The following is a 21,854-nucleotide window of genomic DNA, read 5'->3' as shown; positions in this document are numbered from 1 at the left end:
AATTATGATGAAGATGATCTTTCGATAGTTTGACCTCTTATCCAAGATGCTCGCTCCATCTCTCACCAATTCCCGATTTGTTTTTGTGGGAAGAAACGGCAACAAGGCGGCACATGCAATGGCAGCTGTGGGCAGATCGAGTGTTCTTCTGAGTAGAAGATGCTCCCCCGTCAGTCCTTGCCATCACTGACGCCGACCGCCGCTGTGTAGACCATTATGAATTTAACCACGGATATGTATACTTTTTCTAACAAAATAAAAATATAACGAGTTATAGCAACTTTTGATTGGATAACTCTTCAAAGCTCCATGTATATATATTTAATTAATTATGATGTTATTACATACGAAATTAACACACCACCTAAATAATACAAGGCCAAAAATAATTCCACAAACGAAATAAAACAAACTACAAATGAAACATCGTGATCAGACGAATAACACGAATAACACACTTTCTAGACATAAGCAAAAAGTTTCTCGAGCCCTCTCCTAGTCAAAGTGAACAAAACTCGACTCAACTTAAAAAAATGATATTTTTAACTTGACTCGACAAAACTCAACTTGTATTAACTTCAAATCGTAATTTCATAAACTTTACTCGAAAAAAATTTAAATTTAAGTCAATATATAAAATAGAACACGAATAATTCAAAAAATTTAATGATTAATGAATTAGTTTTCAAGTTTGAGTCGAATCTCTTGACTTTGTATGATATATGAATATCACATATAAAAATATAATTAAAATACATATGTATTGTATATGATTATAGAAAACCGTTTAAATTTAAACACAATACATTTTGATTGACAATACATGCTCAAATTTGAAAAATAAAGGGATGTACAGTTTCGTCAATTCCGGCCAAACAAAAACGACTGTGTAAAGGATGTGGGAATCAATGGAACTGATCAATACTAGAGATCAACAGTCGTGCTGCTAACAATCAAAGAATATGACTCGAGGACTGTAAAAATATATATGATCAATTCAAGAGGACGATTGGCGGTCCATCCCTGCCCATGAGAAACCAATGCTCACTCCCGAAATATCAAATTATGAGGGGTGAAGTTCCGGTAAAATTTGTACATTCAGCTTACAACATATTTGACGTTTTCATTAATGATTTCTACAACATCCAGGCTTCACCATCAGTCATCCAGCCGCCCCCTTCAGTCCATCCCTACCTACAAATCCTCGACAATTCAGGGGACAAGAGGCTGAAAGAGGACTGTTCTGCTAGCCCTCGGGTGGTATTTTTTTTTCCAACAAATACCGAAAGTAAGTTTTGAAACGGCCTGGTTCAATCTGAAAATGGTTGAGCATCCATGCATAGGTGCACCAATTTCCTTTGGTATTCCCCAAAATACTCCCCAACAGCAATAACATCATCATTTGTTGGGTTTAAACCAGGCAAGTCGACATCATTGATTGATGATCCCGATTCATCCTTGGAACCTACTAAATTAGCGATGAATTCTACATGAATTTCACGGCAAGCCAGTATGAACATAGCAGCAGTGTCTGGCTGTTGTGCCTCACGGAGGGCTGCCAATGCTTCCTGGATTGACCCAGCTGCAACAAATAAGATAAGAGCCCTGCAGCATTGAACGACATCTAAACCTTTAGAATGCAAATTGTGGACTCGATGCCAATTATTAGAAGAACAATAAGAAAAATCTTTGTACCTCCAAATGTTGTGTTCGGCACGAAGTACATGATCAGCCCACCTCTGTAGAACCCTGCAATTAGAACAATGTTAAGGGTTAATCATAATTCTAGGAATTTAAATGCCAGGAAAAATAGAAAGCTAAAATATCCGTCCTGAAAGCGAAAAAGAACCTTGCATAATCAGATCCCTTTAAATGAGATGCAGCTAAAGTAGCAGCATCAGTCCAGTATCCAGCATCTTGTAGCTGCAAATGGTAAAAATAACCATCAGTCAAAGACATACTACGAGAATTAAACATAATATGTATCTGCTGTATGAAATGTTGAGAAATAATATTGACACTCAAAAAGGGTATTCTTGAAATGATAAACAAACTCTTGTTGAGCTTGCTTGTGAAGCTAAATGAGCCATGTTTGCATATATTCAAAACTCGTACTCAACATATTCATTGAGCATGAATTCGTCAATCATATGTTTTATAGAGCTTGTTAACCCACCACAAATGAGAAAAAATCACACTCATTCAGGACTACATGCTTCAAATATAGACATATTAGGCAAATGCATACCTTACACACACATACATATAATCATGGATATGTATAGAATACAACAAAAAGATCCAGGAGATTCTGTTAAGCATAAAACAAGAAAAGAAACAAGCATTGGGTTGGATTTTGATGTTTGGCTTCAAGAAAACTGAAACCGAGGTTATTTTAACAGAACCAAACCTGTGAACAAGCTTCCTGATACCTTCCAACAGCACAGAGAAGATGGGTGCCGGATAGTGACCGGTCAGTTCTGACCATGTTTGCAGCAACAACCTAGATCGTCATCATACAGCAGTAAATAGAACCCAAAATATACAGGCATTATCGTTAAACCTAGAAAATTACATGCTTTAATCTCTATAAAAGAAAACAAAGTTAACCCTCACCTTAACTGCCAGCTCAAGAAGAGATCTTGACACTGCAGAAGAAAGAGCAACTGCACGTAGTGCATTTGAGTAGAAGTATGGGGACTCTGGGGAAGTAGAAAGCAATAAACTGACAGCACCTTCCAAGTTTCCAGTTGTGACAAGCCTGCATATGCCAACTACAAAGTATAACTACTAGTGTGGCGAACACAGAAAAACAGACTTGGCCTAGTGAATGTTACTCTTCAACGGAAGGGTTAAGCCCCAAATTCCAGAAGTGCAGTTTCAGTAGCAGTTCCGGAAAAAAGAAGAAATTTTAGGCCATACCCAGCTAAAAGTCTAAAGTAGAAAAGTAGCTCTTGTGTCAAGTAAATTCCCCATGGTCTAATGCTAATAATGTTTAAAATCCAGATTTAAACCAACTCAGTTCTGTTTAGAAAAGAAACTAAGGAGAAAATATTGTTTCTGCTTAGAAAGATGACAACAATTAAATAGAGAACAGTAACCAAAACTGAAGACTCCAGGGAACCTTGTTTCCACAAATTTTATAAACTTCCAAGTGTTGCCATACATCTAAAGGGTTCCAAACATCTTATCTATTCATAACATAGAAAGTTCCATTGAAGAAAATTAAAGAAAAATCAGTATCAAATTATCACTTATGAGAACTTAAGGTTCCATAATGTTGTTGATAAGCTACTTTCTTTTGATTTGTTTTTTACATTGTTCAATTGTTGTTGATAAGCAAAGTAACAAATAGTTAAAGCAATATAATAACATTCAAATGAACAAATAACTCAAACACAACACAAAATCTGAGTTTTTAACATAACCATTCCATATAAAAAGTACAACCATTAAACATGCATTTCTTTTGCTCTTTTCTTTTTCTTTTCTTTTCAAAAGTAATATTGGCTTTTCAATCTGAAACAAATTTCCACTGTTTCTACTGGAAGCAAAAGAAGTGGCAAAATTAACAAGGTTCAACATAAATATAAATAGATTCAGAACTTCTACATGGAGGAAGATATTGCAGCAATTTCATTGTTCAACTAATTAACAATAGCAAAAAAATAACATAAACTCACTCATGCACACGGTTCTGAATTGCCTCTTCTCCCTCCAATTTCTCATGCCAAGGGATACGCTCATTGGCCCTTTCCCATATGTCTTCTTGCTCAAAAGCCATTAATCTTAGCTGACCTTGAGTCTGCTAACCAGAAACACGTCTTGCCATCAAAAGTTTTAAATCACAAGTTATAAGAGATATACATGGCCACCTAAATGGTACTTCTCACCCTTTCAATTACTTAAATAGAACCGCCAAAACCACTAAAAACTTACCAATGCATCCCTCTGCCCAGTTTCTGATGTAGATTTCCCATTTGATGTAATTCTACTAAGTAGAGATATATCATCAAGACCTGAATTTGGCACTGAAATAGGTTCTTTCTGTGGAGACTTATTTATTAATTTATTCATCAAGTGGTTAATAGCACGAGGCAACTGCAACCAGAAAAGTGCTTCTGAGACATCACCAAATGTAGCAGCAGCAAAGGCAAACCTTGCCGTACAACCCTTATTGACTATGGTAGCATACAATCTCGTTTTTTCATCATCGAGTATGCAGCCTTGAGCAATGAAACAATGGATAAGGATAAGGAAAACCAGCCAACTGTTTTTAAGTAGAATTAGAACAATAAGTCGTTATAGAGCCTACCTTCCATACGGTAAGGTTCTAATACTTTTAGGAGCAACTCTGGCACAACAGAATCACCAACAGGTGGTAATTCAATCAGGTAACTGCGAAGATCCCCTGAAGATGAAGAGGTTCCTGGAAAGAAATGGGGCCTCTTATCAATAGTTGTACCAGAAGTGTTAAACCAAGATGGTCTTACACCAAATTGTAATATCATCCGCAGTGCCTGTAATAACAGAAATGCCATGAAATTAGGGGTCAATTGTAAGTAATTCGAATGATCATTTTAGTGTTGACATGGCAAACAAATAAATTGAAGCTTCAAGCCAAGCAGAACAAGGCCATTAGGCCCATTTCAAAATATATTTCTCAACCTATTCAGGATTGTGGAGCCAACTCCAACGAATCAATATTAACAATTTTGCTGGCGCCTTTTTCCCCTCTTTTTTTTTCCAATGTAATACTTAAGGTAAAAGTGCTCCATCAATCCATCTATTTTTAAAGAAACATGCAACGTTGTACATGTCTCTGCTAAGTACAAATGATCTTTTAACATCATTTGTTAAAAGAATCTTCAGTAGTTGGCAGCTTCTAAACATGAAACTAAAAGAAAAAAAAATACAGTAGTGTTGAGTTATAGTTTACCAAACCAATGAAAAGGCAGAATAACCATTACCAGAGCATGAGGTGTAGGAAGTAATACAGGACAACATAAAGGCATCGGACGGAATCTCTCTTTTATATTTCTTGGCAGTGTCCCAGGGCCCATTTTCTTGTCATTTCTGCATTAGCACAAGCAAGGTTGCTAAGCTACAAAGTATATCAACTACATAAGAATCATATCTTAACTAGCAGCATTATCCATTTCACTTCAAAACCACTGATTGTTTGACCTAACCAGTCCCTGTCTCCTTTGTAGCCAGTCCAAACCTATCAGAGCTATCATTCTAATAAATCAACCAAAAAGTCAATTCTACAGCTCCAGCCATATTTTAACAACATAAAAAAAAGTTTACAATAGCTTATACTAACATATATAGAGCCTGCTTGAATCCACTCATATATAGACTATCTACAAGGAAAAAATGCTTGAGAACTGAGAACAGGTTGTGCCACATACATGTTAACTTCAATAATCCGAAAGCTGCTATCAGCTCCTGCCATGCACAAAACCAGTGGATCATTCTTGTCAGTCCGCAAGTGCAGCCAATCCAATTCCAATACAAGGGTTCCAGGAAATTGAGGTTGTAAAAGAGAATTGGCTAATGGGTCAGGTGAATCCTGCAAATACCAAATACTAAGTACTAAGCTCAAGCGTAGTAATATCCTTCAGAAGTTCCATTGGGCCAAAAAACAACCATTTATGCTGACCAACTCAAACTTCTATTAAGGCCACAGAACAAGGACCATTCAAGGTCTCAGTCAGAAAGCAATCTAGCAACAAAAACCATATAGTGAGGCTTCAATCCTCTGGTGCATAATCTTAATTTAGAAAGGATAAAATGCGCAGGTGAGCAGACAGCTCCAAATTGGAAAGATGTCCAGGAAAAACCTACAAAATGAGGGTTCCAACCCTCCAGCACATAATTTTAAATATATAGGAAGTTCTCACTATCCTCAGAATTTAATTGCTGGGTATCTGATTCTCATGTTCGGTATGCTTAAAATTGCACAACTTTCTTGGGAGTGTAACTCTCTTTTTGGAATTGCTATCGCACAAACATAAGATGTGATTCCTACAGGAAAAGCAAGTTTCCAATGTAGTTGGAAATTTAAAAGATACCTTTGAGACAAATATCAGAATTACCCTTCTTCCTATACAATTTATCTTTTCATTTATTTTTCAATAATACTTTCTCTAGCTACAAAATAAATAAAGAAACACATAATTGTAATTTTAATTATGTGACATTCTAATTCAGTACATATTAAATATTTATAACTTATTTTAAATTTACTCATAAACTAAATTTGAGATAAATGAATGGTTTAATGATTTTCTTTTAAAATAAATAAAACAAGAACTTAAAAATAAATAAATTAACTGACGTTTTTCATGATAAAAGATGGTAGTCCCTTCTCACTTCTCAGGGGGAAACAGAATCCAACTTTCTAATAGCTAAGGAAACACAACGGCAACCTTTAAGCACATAACATGCATCAATTATTAAGCATAGCAAGATAATAGCAAAGCATATATATGAATGGAAGAATTGATAAATGCTTTTTCACACTTACAAGATCAAAAACAGAAAATGTATTGTCATTAAATAGTACAGCTATACGCCCTCGGCTACGGTCTCCAGCAACAACAGGTGAGAATTTTATTCTTCGAACTCCTTCTCTATAGGTGTTGAATGAGGAAGACTGCCCAGTAGTGACATCCCACCACCTTATGTTACCTGATCTGTCCCCCATGACCTGATAAATTAATGATACAGTGAAGACAAAAATCTTCAAGGAAACAAGAAACTTACTAATAGGATGCAATAATATAAATATGATACATACAACATGAGGCAAGCGGTAGGCCATGGCTGTAATCAATCCATCAGATGAAACAAATGAAGAAGAAGGCCATTTTGGTCTGGGAGACAAGCAAAGGATCCTTATCAGTGCCCAAAAAAAGTGAGAGAGAAAAATATAATGTGATTATATGCATGAAAAATTTAGAATAGAGAAAAAGAATACCAGTAATACGTGATCAGATATAAATAAAGATGTTTGTGGACTAAAAACTAGATATCTTCCGTAGAAAGATGAAAAATAAAAGGAAAAATTGCACAATAAATAAATAAATTGCACGACACAGAGCCACCCTGTCCCCTCCCCCCTTTTAGTCCATAAGTACTTTAAAACAAACATGATGAGAAGGTAATCATGTTTCATTCAACACAACATTGGATCTTTGTTTTTCTTTTCTTTTTTGAAAATAAAGATATTAGATTCAAATGCCAATAGCATCAAGAAGTACAACATTTTCAACACGTTCCGGTTCATCCGAATAGAACCAAAAAGGATTGTTTCTCGACATAGCCCATTGAGCGAGTGAACACAACATTGGATCTTGATTTCCATGTTATGGACATTGCAAAAATCTATAGCCACATACAAATTTGTCAAGCTCCAATACTGTTGTCGATTTGAGGTCCCCTCACCAAAATATTATACTTTGCAGCTCAAGAAAGGTGGCTCAAACAAATGCCATTGTCCATAGTAGCTAATACGTTAAAAGGGAATTCTAATTTTCAAGATTACTACAAGGACTCCAATTCATGGAGTACAATGTAAAGACCAACACGTAATAAATGGCTAACGTATAGACCAGAACAAAGAAGAATATACATTTTCTAGTAGCATGTGCATTCCACCTGATTCTATAACTTTTCTTTTAGTATTTACGAAAAATCATACCTAAAGTCTCGGATCCTCCGACCATGAACCTCAAAGACTCCAAGTGCACCATTAACTAAAGCAAATGCAAAACTCTCAGAAATCTCATCTTGCAAGTTGTCTGAGTTCCCAGCCTCTGCATACAGAAGTAACAGTTAAAATAAGATTAACCATTCGGGCAAGACAGAGGTTTATATAATAAGTGATGCCAAGTAAAAAAAAATCTCACTTGAATCTGATGAAGATGCCATTGTGGATGAGGCTGCCACTTCTGGTGCCACAGCTTTATTATCATTATGGGATAATACAGATTGCCTAGAAGGACCTTTTTGAGCTGGTCGGGGAACAGTTGGAAGAGTCCATTCCATTACGGTGAATGGAAGAGCTAAAGATCTAAGCTACATAGAATTATAGAGCATAATAATTATCCAAATTAAAATATCAGACACCATAAATCAAGAAGAAATTTAGTACATATGTCATGTTGATTTATACAAGTTTTAAAAGGAAAATAAGAATAAAAACAAAATCAGACAGGAACAAGAACTGACTTTTCCAAATGGCAATATATTATTTCAAGGAAAATGAAATACAAAGATGCAAAATAATTCAGCTTGAAACCTTCCACCATGAAAGGGGAAAAATCATTAGTGGACCAGGGCAATGTTGTCAAGGGCGCTAGGCACACTCAAAGCTCAAGGTCCTCTATATAGCTCGAGGCGCAAAAAAAAGTGCTCGCTCAAGTAAAATATGGCACATACATATAAAAATATATATACACAAAATGTATATAAAAAATTATATTTCACAATAATGAATAATTAGTTAAGGTAAAATTTAGGTTTAATATAAGGATTCAAATTGAGATAGAATAGAGGAAACAGGAATATCTATAACTCATAAACTCAATTCATTAAAAAAAATAGCACACCAAAGTATTTTTTTTTTTATAAGAAGAGGAGGCCTCGTTAAAAACCCCCTTCATGATTAAAGGAACGCCTAAGGGTATTCCTTAATTTCTATCCAAAAAAAAAGGTATTCCTTAATCAGCAGAAGGAGGAAAAGAGCACACCAAAATATTATAGACATACATCCATAAGATCCTAATGTATGTACAAAATTCCTAATAAATCCCTATTTCCTAGTTAAAAACAAACCATAAATGAAAACTTGAGGTGATTCTCAATAAACCTACAAGAACCAGAATAATCTTTCTATCTTCACTCTTGCTACTTTTTTTCTATGCAACAGCACTGATACCCATTTGAGAAGCCTAAAGAACTACTAACGGACAAATAAGATAAGCTAGTCAACATCAAACAATAAAATGTTTAACCCTTTACTAAGATGAAGTATCAGAAAGCCAGACATCAAGAGTTCAAATATCTTCAATTCTTCAGAAAAAACTAAAGGAGACAAAGTTAAGCATCACACTTACCAAAATTGGATTTTTTGTCATAGCCCAAACCTCAACAGGTGCATCACGAAATAAAATCAGAAGATACCTGAAAAGGTTAAAAATGACAAGATATTTACCACATATGCCTGAAATCAGGCTGCAGATTAGACAACAAGGGGTCAAAATTAGAAAAACGTCAGCACAAGTCTGCCATATTCAAAATATAACAAGAACTATATTTATCACATTACTGACATCTTCTTACTATGAATAAAATTTGTGTTTTCCAGAAACGTGGTTATTACATATTTCATCATAAGAAATGATAATTGTGGCAACCAGCAGGCACAGATGATCTGGCCATCTAACAAACAAGAATGCATAAAAAATACTTTCCGAGATACCTTGGCTACCACAATAATTAATCACCCACCCAAACCATGGAACTGAATTCTCTATCATCAAAATTTGATGTTAGGAAGCATATGCTAAAATTTTCAATTAACCTTAATGACCAACCTTGTGTGCAACTGCAGTCTCATTTTCCTTCCACATCTTACTAAATTCCCCAACTCTATTAAACAATGCAAAACACAAGTTTTGATAACTCATAAGAGAGTAAATTTACAGGTCTAAGGTTTATAATCAAAACATATCACACTATAGCAGCTACCATTGGTTGCAATTTCTAAATAATAATTACTAAATAACCATACCCAAAAGGCAATGCATGATAGAAACATGAAATATGGGCAGTCCAGCATCCATGATAGAAACACTTGTAAGGGTTGCACACTTCTTATACATCATATAATTTTTAATATGTCGAAACAAATGGAAAGTTGTCATATTGAGGGAGAAATATTTGCGTTAAGGGAACTACGTGTTTATCAATTTAAAGGATGCTGCCAAATGAATGCATTGAGTGATCAATACGAGAATTTAGAAGGAAAACCTTCCAGATGAAGAAGTCCTTAAAGCTCTTATAGGCACACGCTCTGGCTTTTGTAAGACTCGAAAAGTTCTATTAAGCCCACTTCTTAGACAAGTCACAACAAGTCTGTTAATGTAGCTTCCAGTTTTCTCATTCACCTGAGTCCATAGAAGTACTATTTAAGTACTAAACTGCCAACAAATCTATGATATTGAGCAAAAAGGAAGGTGTGCAGAGAAAGAAGAAACAAAGCTAACTATGACGCAATAGACAAATATGATTCTTGGAAACTCAATAGGGCTACCTGTGTGTATGAAAACGAAACCAGTCTCGAATTACCAAGCCATCGTAACCCTCTCACTGTACTATTATGAACTGAAAAACTTGCAGCAACTGCGTTGGCAGAGACATCGATGACATCAATTGTCCCACTTTGACTACCCAAAGCAACAAGTGGAACAGTTACTGCAGGATTATCTCCCCCACCTTCACATAATATAGTGTGATTAACCATCAACATGAGAAAGTTCAACAGAAACGGAAATTCAGGAAACAGATTGAGGTGGAACTAACGAGACAAAGTAGCTGTTAAAGAAGAGGATGGTACTGCCAGCATGGTCACTGTTGAAGAAAGAACCTGAAGTTGTCCAACTAAGCTAATCTGCAGTAATGAACGATTTGGCATGTAAGTAGACAAGAATAACACAAAGAATCTGTACTAATGCAAAAGAAAAGGAAATTGTTTATCAGTAATAAATGTTATTCATTTCATTCCCAAAAACAACTAAAAGGGAGAAAACTATAAGCTTCCATCTGAGCACCAAAGTATTCTTGATAAAAAAGAGACATTCAAGGAATATTGTACTAAAATAAAATAAAATAAAGAAGTTATGCCAACAAAGGTTCATCCGACAAAGAAACCCATGATTTACAGATCACAAAACCTAAAATATCTGGCAAGCAATAAGCTTGCAGGTAAAATACCACTTCTTCCATTTCCCATGGATTTCAAGTGTATCTTCCATGCGGTTCAAATATGCAGTAGTTACACTGATCTCATGACATCATTTTCCAACCTTAACTTTTGACTAAGCATAAAAAGTAGGTTTGATTTTTCTAACAATCTGAAAGATAAATATTCTGCAGCAGAAAGTGGATAAGCAGTTCATTGAGGGTTTATAATAAATAAAATGCTAAACCCAAGGAAGGGCCAGAAGTGTACTATAATAATTAACATCATGTTCTTGTCCTATATAAGTTCAATACAACATCTGAGTGTCTGACCAGTACTGTGAATCCCAACCCAGCAAATTAACTTATGTTACGATCACTTCATTTTATCACACTTGCTGTCAATTCCACTTGACTAATCAATCTAGAACTCATGAGGAAAAAGGCAAAATATGTTATAAATCTACAAGCTCATTGAACCAGCAAAATTTTGTCAAGTTTATACTTGTCAGGTTCATATCTAAGCTTCCATACACGTGTTAGAGTTTTCGCTATCCTTTGTATAGATTCCCACACATAAACAAATGGGGTTGAACAAAAAATATGAGTGGATGGTTAGGAGCACCAAAATACATAAAGGATCTGTAATGGAGATTATGTAAATTATATCAAAAGAGACTTCTGGCGGGCAAAACTTTCGAGATAATGTTCTGAAAGAAATTAATTCACGAGCTAATGCACTCCCAAAATTAATTGCTCAAATAGGGTGAAATCCACAGTGTTAGCCGTAGGTCGCCATGCACTCCGGGCGACCTACTAGGTCGCCATGTCTTCCCGGCGACCTACAAGAGATTACATGTTCTATGCACGTCCCAACACGCTGGGCATCCAAGGCTATCCGACCGAGGCCATCCGAACGAGCTATGCGAGGGCATCCGAGGGCAACCGAGCGAGATATGCGAGGGAATCCGAGGGCAACCGAGCGAGGGTAGGTCGCCCAGGTCGCCATGTACTCCGGGCGACCTACCCTCGCTCGGTTGCCCTTGGATTCCCTCGCATAGCTCGTTCAGATGGCATCGGTCGGATGGCCTCGAATGCTCTCGGATGCTTTCGGATGGCCTCGGTCGGATGGCCTCGGATGCCCAGCGTGTTGGGACGTGCATGACACATGCAATCTCTTGTAGCTCGCCGAGAAGACATGGCGACCTACGGCCAACACTATGGATTTCACCTTATTTGAGCAATTAATCTTGGGAGTGCTTTATCTCGTGAATTAATTTTTTCCAGAACATTATTTCGAAAGTTTTGCCCTTCTGGCGAAGTTAAGAATTTATTTGAAAACCTTAAATGTCACATCAGCAAAGCCAAAAGTGGAGTTTGGCCGCTGAATTCTGCTACCATTTATGTTGTCCAACTGCCTTCTGCCTTTTGCAGCAAGTCCATCCTTAGAAGGCATTAAGTTGGTTGTATTAGTTGAATCATCAGAGACATCAGCAGCAATATTTCCAGAATTTCTAACATCTTTCTCCTTAACTCCATTCTCTTCAGCAGTCAAGATCCAGCTCCATAGTTTGCCATCATCAGAGATGGATATAATACGTGTCTTAGCAACCAGAAGAGTATCATCACAAAATTCAAAAGGATTATCAAAATCCACATCAGATGCATCTTTCGATGAATCTGAATAAAGCTTGCTAATATTCTGAAGTGTCGACTCTGATTGGCTGAGAAGGACTGCAAGAAGTGATGGTGAAGGGACAGATGAGCCAATTGATGGCATCAACTCCTCCATTGTGCACATTACATGTATCTGTTCTCCTCTGTAATAATACCCAAATGAGAGTGTTCCCATAAAGGCGAATTTGGGAATTTAAATATAACTTCTTTGGCAGCAAAATAATAAGTAACTCCATAAAACAAAATATTTATAGATGACGTGATAAAATGTGAAAATTTGATCTGATGCTTCAACAGCTTTAGTTGGTTGCCAATATGATTTTATCTCTACAAGATAACAAACTAATAAATAGCTTCATATGACTAAAGTAGTGGATATGTAGTTCATAAGTTGAAGAGAACCATATCATAGTTCAACCAATGAGATGGATTTTAAATGACTTTCAACATTCATCAACTAAAATGATTTTATGTACAGGAAGCTGAAAATCTCTCACTATATCAGAACTTAAAAGGATATTTTGAAGTCTTTCCAAGTGTTTTACATTGCCTGGTTCTCAATTCAAAACCTTATCCGTCTCCTTTCTTAATTTAGTAACATATTAACATTACGGTTCCTTAAATAACCCAAAGCGCTATGCATTGTAGGAGCTTATTTGATCGTATCAAGTTTAAATTTGCATGAGGGCATATATTGCACGAATAAGATGAAAATGGAAAATGCTTACTCTTTTCTTCGCCAGATGCTGATCTTCCCATCAAGATGGGCACAATAGACCAACTCCTGACTCGGATCAGGCAATACATCAAGAAACTTGGCGCACCCGCGTGGCAATGCGGCAGAAAAAAGCGTTGTGTCATATTTCAAATCAAAAACCACCAGCTCCTTAGGAAACGTCACATAAATGACGTTCTTCCAGTGCGGCGAAAATGCCAAACGAACCGCATATAGCGGGAAAACAGCAGACACTGGAGAATCGGAAGAAGAAGAACTTCCTCCAGCAGCAGTAGCAGCAGCAGCATCCTTTTCAAGCTTAAGTAACTCGGTACAATCAGTTGGAATCTGGAGTTCCTTGAGCCCAATTTCATCTTCTCTTTCTCCCAATACTTTGATCGACAGAAGAAACCCTTTAAGTCCAACGACACACAAATGGCGAGAGTCGAAAGGATCGCGGCAGATACACGATAGATATTGGGGTGAAGCGTCGTATTTGAAGATGCACCGAGAAGATGAAGTATCGTAAAGGGAAAGATAAGAAGGACCAGAGAGAGCAGCGAGGTGGAAAGAATCGGACCGTGCCTGCACCCAACAAAGATCCTGGACACCTGATTTAGAAAAAGGATCGGGAGGATCAATAGAAAGAATGAGAGAACGGAGGCGAAAATCGAGGAGAACTATACGACCGTGGCGGTCGGCGGCGGCTAAGATGAGATGAGAAGAGGAAGGTTCGGTGGAGAGGAGGTCGCGGCAAAGAGAGAGAGGGGTCCAGCGTACGGAAGTGACGAAAGGGGAGAGAGAAGAGGAAGGAGGAGGCAGAGGAATGGTGGCGACGAGCTGGAGGGAACGGGAGTCGACAACGGAAACGGAAGAGCCGGAGGCGAAAGCGAGGAGACCGGAGGCGTTTAGATCGGCAGATCCGAAGTTGTTGCGACTGGGTGGACCGGGGAGTGTGGTATCCCAGGAGTCGTTGGGTAACGGTCGAGTGATCGGGACCGACATTTTCGGGAAAACAGAGCAAATTTCGGGATTTCAGTTTTGACTGTCCTAATGCGAAGGCGAAGGGAAAGGGGAAGGGAACATCGAGTTTACTTCAACCTGAAATGCCCACTCCATCGTTACTCTGTCTCACTATATGGGGCTACGGGTTAATGCTATGGTGACACTTGTAGTGAATTACACCTATAAACACTTAATTATTCAACAACATAATTTGATCATCCATTTTTTAATTTTATCAAACAAATCATTTAATTATTTAGATAATGTTAATTAAATCATCATCCATTAAAAAAAGTTAAAAAATTATTATAATTACACATTTGATTCTAGTTACTTGCATATTTATCAACTTAATCATAATTTATTAAATTAAATTAAAATTATGATCAAATTGATATAAAATATAAATAACATTGATCAAATGTGTAATTATATCAAATATTTTAAATGACATATCATTGTCTCTCAACAATTAGTGTCTTGATTGACATTATTTAATTAATTAAGTGCTTTTTTTGATAAAATTAAAAGACAGATGGTCTAATTAAAAAAAATTGGATAAGTAAAAAAAATTATTCATCCAAAAGAGTGCAGACTAGCTGCTATAAACTTAATCCGCCAAACAATTACACCAAACCCCAATATATACACAACTGCTTATTTACTGCATCTAGTTTATTCATATGGCACCTATATATTTTAATACTTACAGCTTTTTTAATTCTACTTACAATGGTTTCGATCGAACGAGTCGTACCTCTGAAGAGCATGTGGTTACGCTCCTCCCAGATGAAGTAAATGAACCAGACCAGGCCAGCTTAAGGATATGAACCAGTAGAGACTTCCCTTTAAGGTTCAACAGCAACCAGCAAACGAGATCATTCCAGCATAAAGGCTCCTGGCTAAGTCCACAAGCATTCAAGATAGTATGCCAAACTCCCATAGCAAAGGCACAATCAGAAAAAATGTGATCACGAGACTCAAAACCAGATCTGCACAATCCACAGCCACTATCAACAGCTATACCAAACCTTGCGAGCCTGTCCTTAGTTGGCAATCTGTCCAGTATTGCCATCCAAGAAATCAGTGAGAATTTTGGAATATGGCCAGGAAACCATACAAGCCGATGCCAACTAACCTTCTCACCTCTGCAGCGAATATTATCCCAAATCCAACTAGCATTAATTTGAGTCCAGTTCCTTATAGAGCAAAATAATCTACTAGCTTCACTCCTCAGCTTAAACATTTTAGCTAAGATCCAGTTAAAGTGAGCCCTGTAATCAGCATGCCAGAAATCCACTGATCTAAAGCAATAAGCGTTCACCCAAGCAATCCAAAGGGAACCTTCCCCTACCAAAATCTTCTTTATAACAACATGCTTTACTCCAATCTGTCAAGCTCCTTAAACCCAAGCCTCCCTCAGATTTTAAGGAGCATACCTGTTTCCAGCTTACCCGTGCCCCTCTAGCTGAGGAATCACTCCCTATCCAGAAGAACCTCATGCACAACTTCTCAACATCCCTTATGACTCCCTTAGGCAAAATAAGTTGTCTGCTCCAATAACTAAAAATACTAAATAGGACAGATTTAATGAGTTGCAGTCTGCCCCCAAAGCTCAGTCTCTTATTGGATCATTTACTCAATTTTTCCTTAACTTTAGTTACCAAAGCAGTACAATCTTTACCAGTGAGCTTCCTGGTAACCAAGGGTACACCAAGGTACCTAACAGGGAGATTCCCATGTAACATCCTCCATACTGAGTTAGTGATTAAATTGTGAAATTTTAAAATTTAGTGACCAAAGTAGATAAATTAAATAGTTGGAAGATTTAATGGGAATGTTTTATGTAGGATGGATAAGCAAAGAAGGGAAATTAAGAGGGCAAATGAGTCTTTTAGCAAAATAAATAATTAAATATTACTTAAGGTTATTTAATAAACCACGTGGAAGTTAGAAGAAAAGGCAAAAGCTTCCAAATTTCTCTTCTTCTTCTTCTTCTTCTTTCTTCTTCCCCGTGAGACCAAGCTAAAGGTGAGTTTTCTTGTTAATCAAATTCTTGATGAATTTAAGGTTGCTTATTGATCATTGGATGATAACTAAACTTAAGGAAGCTTATATTATCTTAAAACAATAAGATGAGGAGTATATGAAGAATTAAAGAAAGGAAGTAAAAAAGTAAAATCTTGGAATAGAGTTCATAATAAGAATTAGAAGTGGGATTTGACTTTTCATCAAGCTAATTAAAGGACATGAAGTGTTAGAATTAAAATTTGAACATGTTAGAATTTGAGTGAGATTCTTAGATTCCATATAGAAGATTGGATTTCTAAGTTTTAGAAAATGGAATGACTAATAATTAGTTTAAATAAGAGTATGCAAGTTAGGGATATAAAAGGAGGTGAAATATAAAGTGTAGAGAAGATTATAAAGAGATTTTCGTGCTTAAAATGACATTTATGGGCTATGTGCATCGATGAATGTGCACCGATGCATCAAGGATAAATCCCAGAAATTGTTCAAGGTGTATCGATGCACATGAAGTGCATCGATGCACTCTTTTTAAATACAAACATCGAATGCCATCGATGCATAAGGAGTGCATCGATACACTTCCTTAAATATAAACATCGAATAGGATTTATGCATCGATGCATGGTATGGTGCATCGATGCATACCTTCATTAAAAGATGAAAATGGCTTTTCTTTTAGCCCAAGAAATGATAGTTAGAATACATTCATTAGTATACTGATTAGCATCAATGAATTACTCTGTAGATACCGAGCCTAAACAAGTTCCAGAACAATTACCTCGTAGATCGATCGAGGAAAAAGTAAGGAAATATAGGTGAGTGCATATGCATAGCATGAATATGTATTTTATTCAGTTCTAGACTTGTGATAAGTCTAGATTCAATATTTTGATACATGATCGCATTTCATATTATGATACATGATATCAATTCATATTATATGCATTAAGTGACATGAATATGCAAGAAAGGTTATATAAGCCATGTGATAAGGTGATGGAACATGATATGTTTATGTGATAAAGATATGGAAATTATATGTCTATACAATATAAATTATGGAAATGGTGGAAGCCCATGTTATGTAGATAAGAACTATAGGTATAGTTGGCATGCCAAGAGTAGAGGGTCTACGCGGTCCTTCGGGACATATATGTATTCTTTGGAACATGTGTGAGGTCTTTTAAGACACATACTTGATCCTTGGCATATGTATATGATTCTTAAGGAATTATCTACGTGGTCCTTAGGGATAATCTTATATGGCACTACGGTACAATTCTATGCGGCACTTCGGTGCAATTCTACGTAGCACTTCAGTGCGTTTATATGAGCTGTGGTGACAGCATAGTGCACAACCTCACAGTACTCACATACCTTAGGTTCTCAGTATGGTATCATGGGCCAATAATCTTATTAATATGAATTCATGAATGTCAATATATTATGCTGACATGTAAAGAACACGGTGATATAAACTACATGGTTAAGCATTTGATTTTCATCTCATTCCATTTAATTATGGCATTTCCATTACATTTCTTTGTTATCATTATTATTATATTGTCTCACTAAGTTGATGACTTAGCGTGTGAGTGTTTCACACGTAGGATCCGAGATAGTAGACGATCAAGGTTAAGCAGCTGGACAATATTACTCCTGCAACTATCAGATCAGAGAGAACCTGAGCAGTAGGTTCTTTTGTTATGTAAATGAATGTTGGCATGTAATCAAAGTGTCAGGTGGTGTATGCTCTGATTATTTTGATAAACTTGTATTAACATATGTATATTATTGTATTTTAATAATATAAGTTCAAATGTTTTATCGGTTTTTTTAGAGTATTGTTTTGTTTAGTTAATATGACATCCTGGACTCATATCCGGGTCAGGTATGGGTTGAGGGTGTTACATTTAATGGTATAAGAGCTATGGTTTAGCCTATTCTAGGCATAAACCAGAGTCTATAGAGTCTTAAATGGAATACATGCCAACAAATAGTGAGAACTTCTGATCTGGTATAGTATGAGTATGTTATTTTGCTAATAGAACAATGTATTTATTTTATTAGATGTCCGGACATAATAGCTCCCGAAGTGAAGCGGGAGAAGATAGGCCTGCTGAAAGCAGTAATTCACCTGCCCTGGCCAGACAAGGTGAAGAACAGGCATCTCAAGGAGTGCCTGTGCAAGATCAGGATACGTTCTTCAGAACGTTAGACGCTATTCTGAAACGTCTTCAACCTCCTGCTCCACCAACTCAAAGAATGAATGTAGCAAAAGAGTTGAGAGGGTTAGGAGCTCCCGAATTTAAGGGAAAAGCAGAGGAAGGGCCGGTTGCGACGGATCTTTGGCTAAATGACTTGAAAACCATGTTGGATGGTCTCCACTGCTCTGAAGTGGAGAAGTTAGATGGAGTTGTCTGTTTACTGAGGGGTCAGGCGAGAATATGGTGGACGAACGTCACCATGAGGATGTCAAATGACCAATTGACTTGGTCTTTGTTCTTAGATGAATTTAAAAACAAGTACATTGGAGATCAATTTATTCGGCAGATGAAGCAGGAGTTTATGAACTTGAAACAGATGAACCACTTTGTATATGAGTATGAATGTGAGTTTAACAAGCTGAGTAGGTTTGCATATGAGCTTGTGCCTATTGAAAAAGAGGCTTGTGAATGGTTTGTGGAGGTCTTACACCCTAGATTGAAAGAGATGTTGATAGTATTGAATTTATCCTCGTTCCAAGAGGTGATCAATCGTGCCAAGGCTCTTGAAAGAGCTCAGAATGAAAGATTTGGGGACTCAAGAATTCAGACATCAAAGAGGACGGGTGCTTCTTCTAGCTCAGCACCACCAAAAAGAGGAAGAGACTCAGGATTTTGATCACAAGCTAGATCAGAATCAGTTGCATCATCTGCTAGGGGAACAAGTCAGGCAAGACCTAGACAGACACAGTCAGTGGGATCTGGTGTTGGGAGATCTAATCAGGGTCAAGTAAGACAGTGTCAGTACTGTGGGAAAAACCCATTTTGGGGCTTGTCGGATGGCTGCTGGGACTTGTTTTCGATGTGGAGATGTCGGACATTTTATCTGGGATTGTTCATTGATGGTTGGTGAGCCTGCACCATCTGAAAGATTTGGTTCTGCCTCACAGAGAGGATGAGGAAGAGGCAGATGAAGGAACCAGTCTGAATCCTCTACTCAACCTGAAGTTCGGTCAACCGCACGGGTGTACAATCTAAAGACAAGTGAAGACCGTGATGACCCTGATATTATAGCAGGTACTTTTCAGCTGTATGATAAATTAGTATTGGTACTGATTGATCCGGGCTCTAATTATTCTTACATTACAAGTAAGTTAGTAAAGGAATTAAGGATTTCTTTAGAAGCTACGAGTAATGAGATTATAGTAACGAATCCTTTAGGCCATAGTGCTCGGGTGAACAAAGTCTGTAAACGGTGTCCCATAAAGATTCAGGGAATTGAATTCCCTATTAATCTGATGGAATTACCCTTTGACGAGTTTGAAGTGATTCTGGTAATGGACTGGTTGTTCCGTTACTACGGGGATGTCAATTACAGATCGAAAAAGGTAACCCTGAAGAGTCCAAGAGGAACAGAAATAAGTATGATCAGTGAAAGATTTAATCCTTTAGCAAATGTAATATCAGTAATGTATACTAAGAAATTATTCCTACAAGGATGTCAGGGTTTTCTTGCAAATGTGATAGATACCAGAGCTAAAGAGAAATGATTGAATGAGATTTTAATAGTTCGGGAATTCCCTAATATTTTCCCTGTTGAGTTGCCAGGATTACCTCCAGATAGAGAGGTAGAATTTCAAATTGAAGTAATGTCGGGAACAGCTCCGATTGCAATGGAACCTTATCAGATGGCTCCGAAAGAATTGCAAGAGTTGTTAGAAAAGGGATTTATTCGACCAAGTGTGTCGCCTTGGGGAGCTCCGGTGTTATTTGTTAAGAAGAATGATGGATCAATGCGTCTCTGCATTGATTATCGACAGCTTAATAAGGTGACCATCAAGAATAAGTATCCTCTCCCGCGCATTGATGACTTGTTTGATCAATTAAAAGGAGCTTCGGTATTTTCAAAGATCGATCTACGTTCGGGGTATCACCAATTGAAGATTCAGGAGAAGGACATTCCAAATACAGCTTTCAGAACGAGATACGGTCACTATGAATTCATTGTAATGTCCTTCGGAGTAACGAATACACCTGCTGCTTTCATGGATCTCATGAACAGGATTTTTTAGCCCTATTTAGACCAGTTTGTTGTTGTCTTTATTGATGACATATTGGTGTACTCGAAATCCATTGAAGAGCACAGCGCACATCTGATGATCGTTTTGCAAATTCTTAGGGATAAGAAGCTTTATGCCAAATTATCCAAATGTGAATTTTGGTTAAATGAAGTAATTTTCTTGGGGCATGTGATCTCTGCAGATGGGATTCGGGTGGACCCTCAAAAGGTTAAAGCTATAATGGACTGGGAAGTTCCCAAGAATGTATCCGAAGTTCGGAGTTTCATTGGACTTGCCGGTTATTATCGAAGATTTGTTAAGAATTTTTCGATGATAGTGCTACCTTTAACGAAGCTGATGAGAAAGAATGCACCATTTCTTTGGACTTTTGAATGTCAAGAAAGTTTTGAAGCTTTAAAGAGGATTCTAACAGAAACTCCTATATTGGTTCAACCGGAATCTGGCAAGAATTTTGTCGTATACAGTGAAGCATTCCATAAAGGGTTGGGTGTATATTAATGCAAGAAGAGAAGGTGGTAGTGTATGCATCGAGGCAGTTGAAACCACATGAAAAGAATTACCCCACCCATGATTTAGAAATGGTTACAGTGGTGTTCGCTCTTAAGATTTGGTGTCATATCTGTATGGAGAACGATGTTACTTGTATACGGATCATAAGAGCTTGAAATATCTGATGACTCAAAAAGAACTTAATTTGAGACAAAGAAGATAGGTTGAGTTTTTAAGAGATTATGATATAATAATTGACTATCATCCCGGAAAGGCTAACGTGGTAGCATATGCTTTGAGTAGGAAGACGGTTGTAGCTTTACGAGCTATGGATGCAAGGTTATCTTTAACTGGAGACAGTGGTCTATGTGCAGAGTTAAAACTTAAAACATAATGGTTAGACCGAATAGGAGAATTGCAAAGTAAAGATGAAAGGTGTTTGAAAAGAATTGATCAATTAAAGAGCAAAGAGATTAAAGACTATGAGGTTAAGTCGGATGGGAATTTGTATTATAAAGGAAGAATTGTGATACCCGACAATGAGGATTTGAAGAAAGATTTATTGACAGATGCTCATTGCAGTCCATTGACGATGCACCCGGGTAGAACTAAGATGTATATGGATTTAAAAGATCGGTATTGGTGGCCAGGGATGAAACGAAGCATCACCGAATTTATGTC

The 21,854-nt window shown here is 37.1% G+C and overlaps 2 protein-coding genes across 2 annotated transcripts; both read right to left on the bottom strand.

The window, feature by feature from the left end:
- Positions 1 to 902: 902 nt before the first annotated feature.
- On the bottom strand, positions 903 to 14,452 carry LOC120150182 (WD repeat-containing protein 11-like). Its single transcript, XM_039162885.1, has 20 exons — positions 13,377 to 14,452; positions 12,314 to 12,791; positions 10,594 to 10,681; positions 10,325 to 10,506; positions 10,042 to 10,178; positions 9,126 to 9,192; positions 7,917 to 8,085; positions 7,709 to 7,823; positions 6,806 to 6,881; positions 6,533 to 6,715; positions 5,415 to 5,575; positions 4,971 to 5,076; positions 4,316 to 4,520; positions 3,940 to 4,226; positions 3,684 to 3,805; positions 2,617 to 2,761; positions 2,411 to 2,503; positions 1,850 to 1,923; positions 1,696 to 1,749; positions 903 to 1,605 (listed from the first exon to the last, which is right to left on the bottom strand). Exons 1-20 carry the CDS (start codon positions 14,366 to 14,368, stop codon positions 1,311 to 1,313), a joined length of 4,029 nt encoding a protein of 1,342 aa, XP_039018816.1. The 5' UTR covers positions 14,369 to 14,452; the 3' UTR covers positions 903 to 1,310.
- A 643-nt stretch (positions 14,453 to 15,095) lies between these two features.
- On the bottom strand, positions 15,096 to 16,116 carry LOC120150189. The gene is made up of 3 exons (XM_039162890.1): positions 16,033 to 16,116; positions 15,808 to 15,900; positions 15,096 to 15,758 (listed from the first exon to the last, which is right to left on the bottom strand). The coding sequence occupies exons 1-3, from the start codon at positions 16,114 to 16,116 to the stop codon at positions 15,096 to 15,098; spliced, it is 840 nt and encodes a 279-aa protein (XP_039018821.1).
- Positions 16,117 to 21,854: the final 5,738 nt, after the last annotated feature.

This window comes from Hibiscus syriacus, unplaced genomic scaffold (assembly GCF_006381635.1).
Source record: "Hibiscus syriacus cultivar Baekdansim isolate YM2019G1 unplaced genomic scaffold, ASM638163v2 tig00111016_pilon, whole genome shotgun sequence".
NCBI classification, from domain to species: Eukaryota; Viridiplantae; Streptophyta; class Magnoliopsida; order Malvales; family Malvaceae; genus Hibiscus; species Hibiscus syriacus.
Note: the sequence above shows the minus strand (reverse complement) of the source record. Positions and strands in the feature narration are given on the sequence as shown.

What these genes read in the sequence shown, in the direction of transcription:
- LOC120150182 (XM_039162885.1), bottom strand. Translation starts at nt 14,368, where the DNA reads ATGTCGGTCCCGATCACTCGACCGTTACCCAACGACTCCTGGGATACC. An exon ending in TTTAACAGCTACTTTGTCTC is followed by an intron (nt 10,507 to 10,593) that starts GTTAGTTCCACC and finishes TATTATGTGAAG; the next exon opens with GTGGGGGAGATAATCCTGCA. An exon ending in CGGATTATTGAAGTTAACAT is followed by an intron (nt 5,077 to 5,414) that starts GTATGTGGCACA and finishes GTGCTAATGCAG; the next exon opens with AAATGACAAGAAAATGGGCC.
- LOC120150189 (XM_039162890.1), bottom strand. Translation starts at nt 16,116, where the DNA reads ATGTTACATGGGAATCTCCCTGTTAGGTACCTTGGTGTACCCTTGGTT. An exon ending in GTAAAGATTGTACTGCTTTG is followed by an intron (nt 15,901 to 16,032) that starts GTAACTAAAGTT and finishes ATTTTGCCTAAG; the next exon opens with GGAGTCATAAGGGATGTTGA. An exon ending in CACGGGTAAGCTGGAAACAG is followed by an intron (nt 15,759 to 15,807) that starts GTATGCTCCTTA and finishes GGAGCTTGACAG; the next exon opens with ATTGGAGTAAAGCATGTTGT.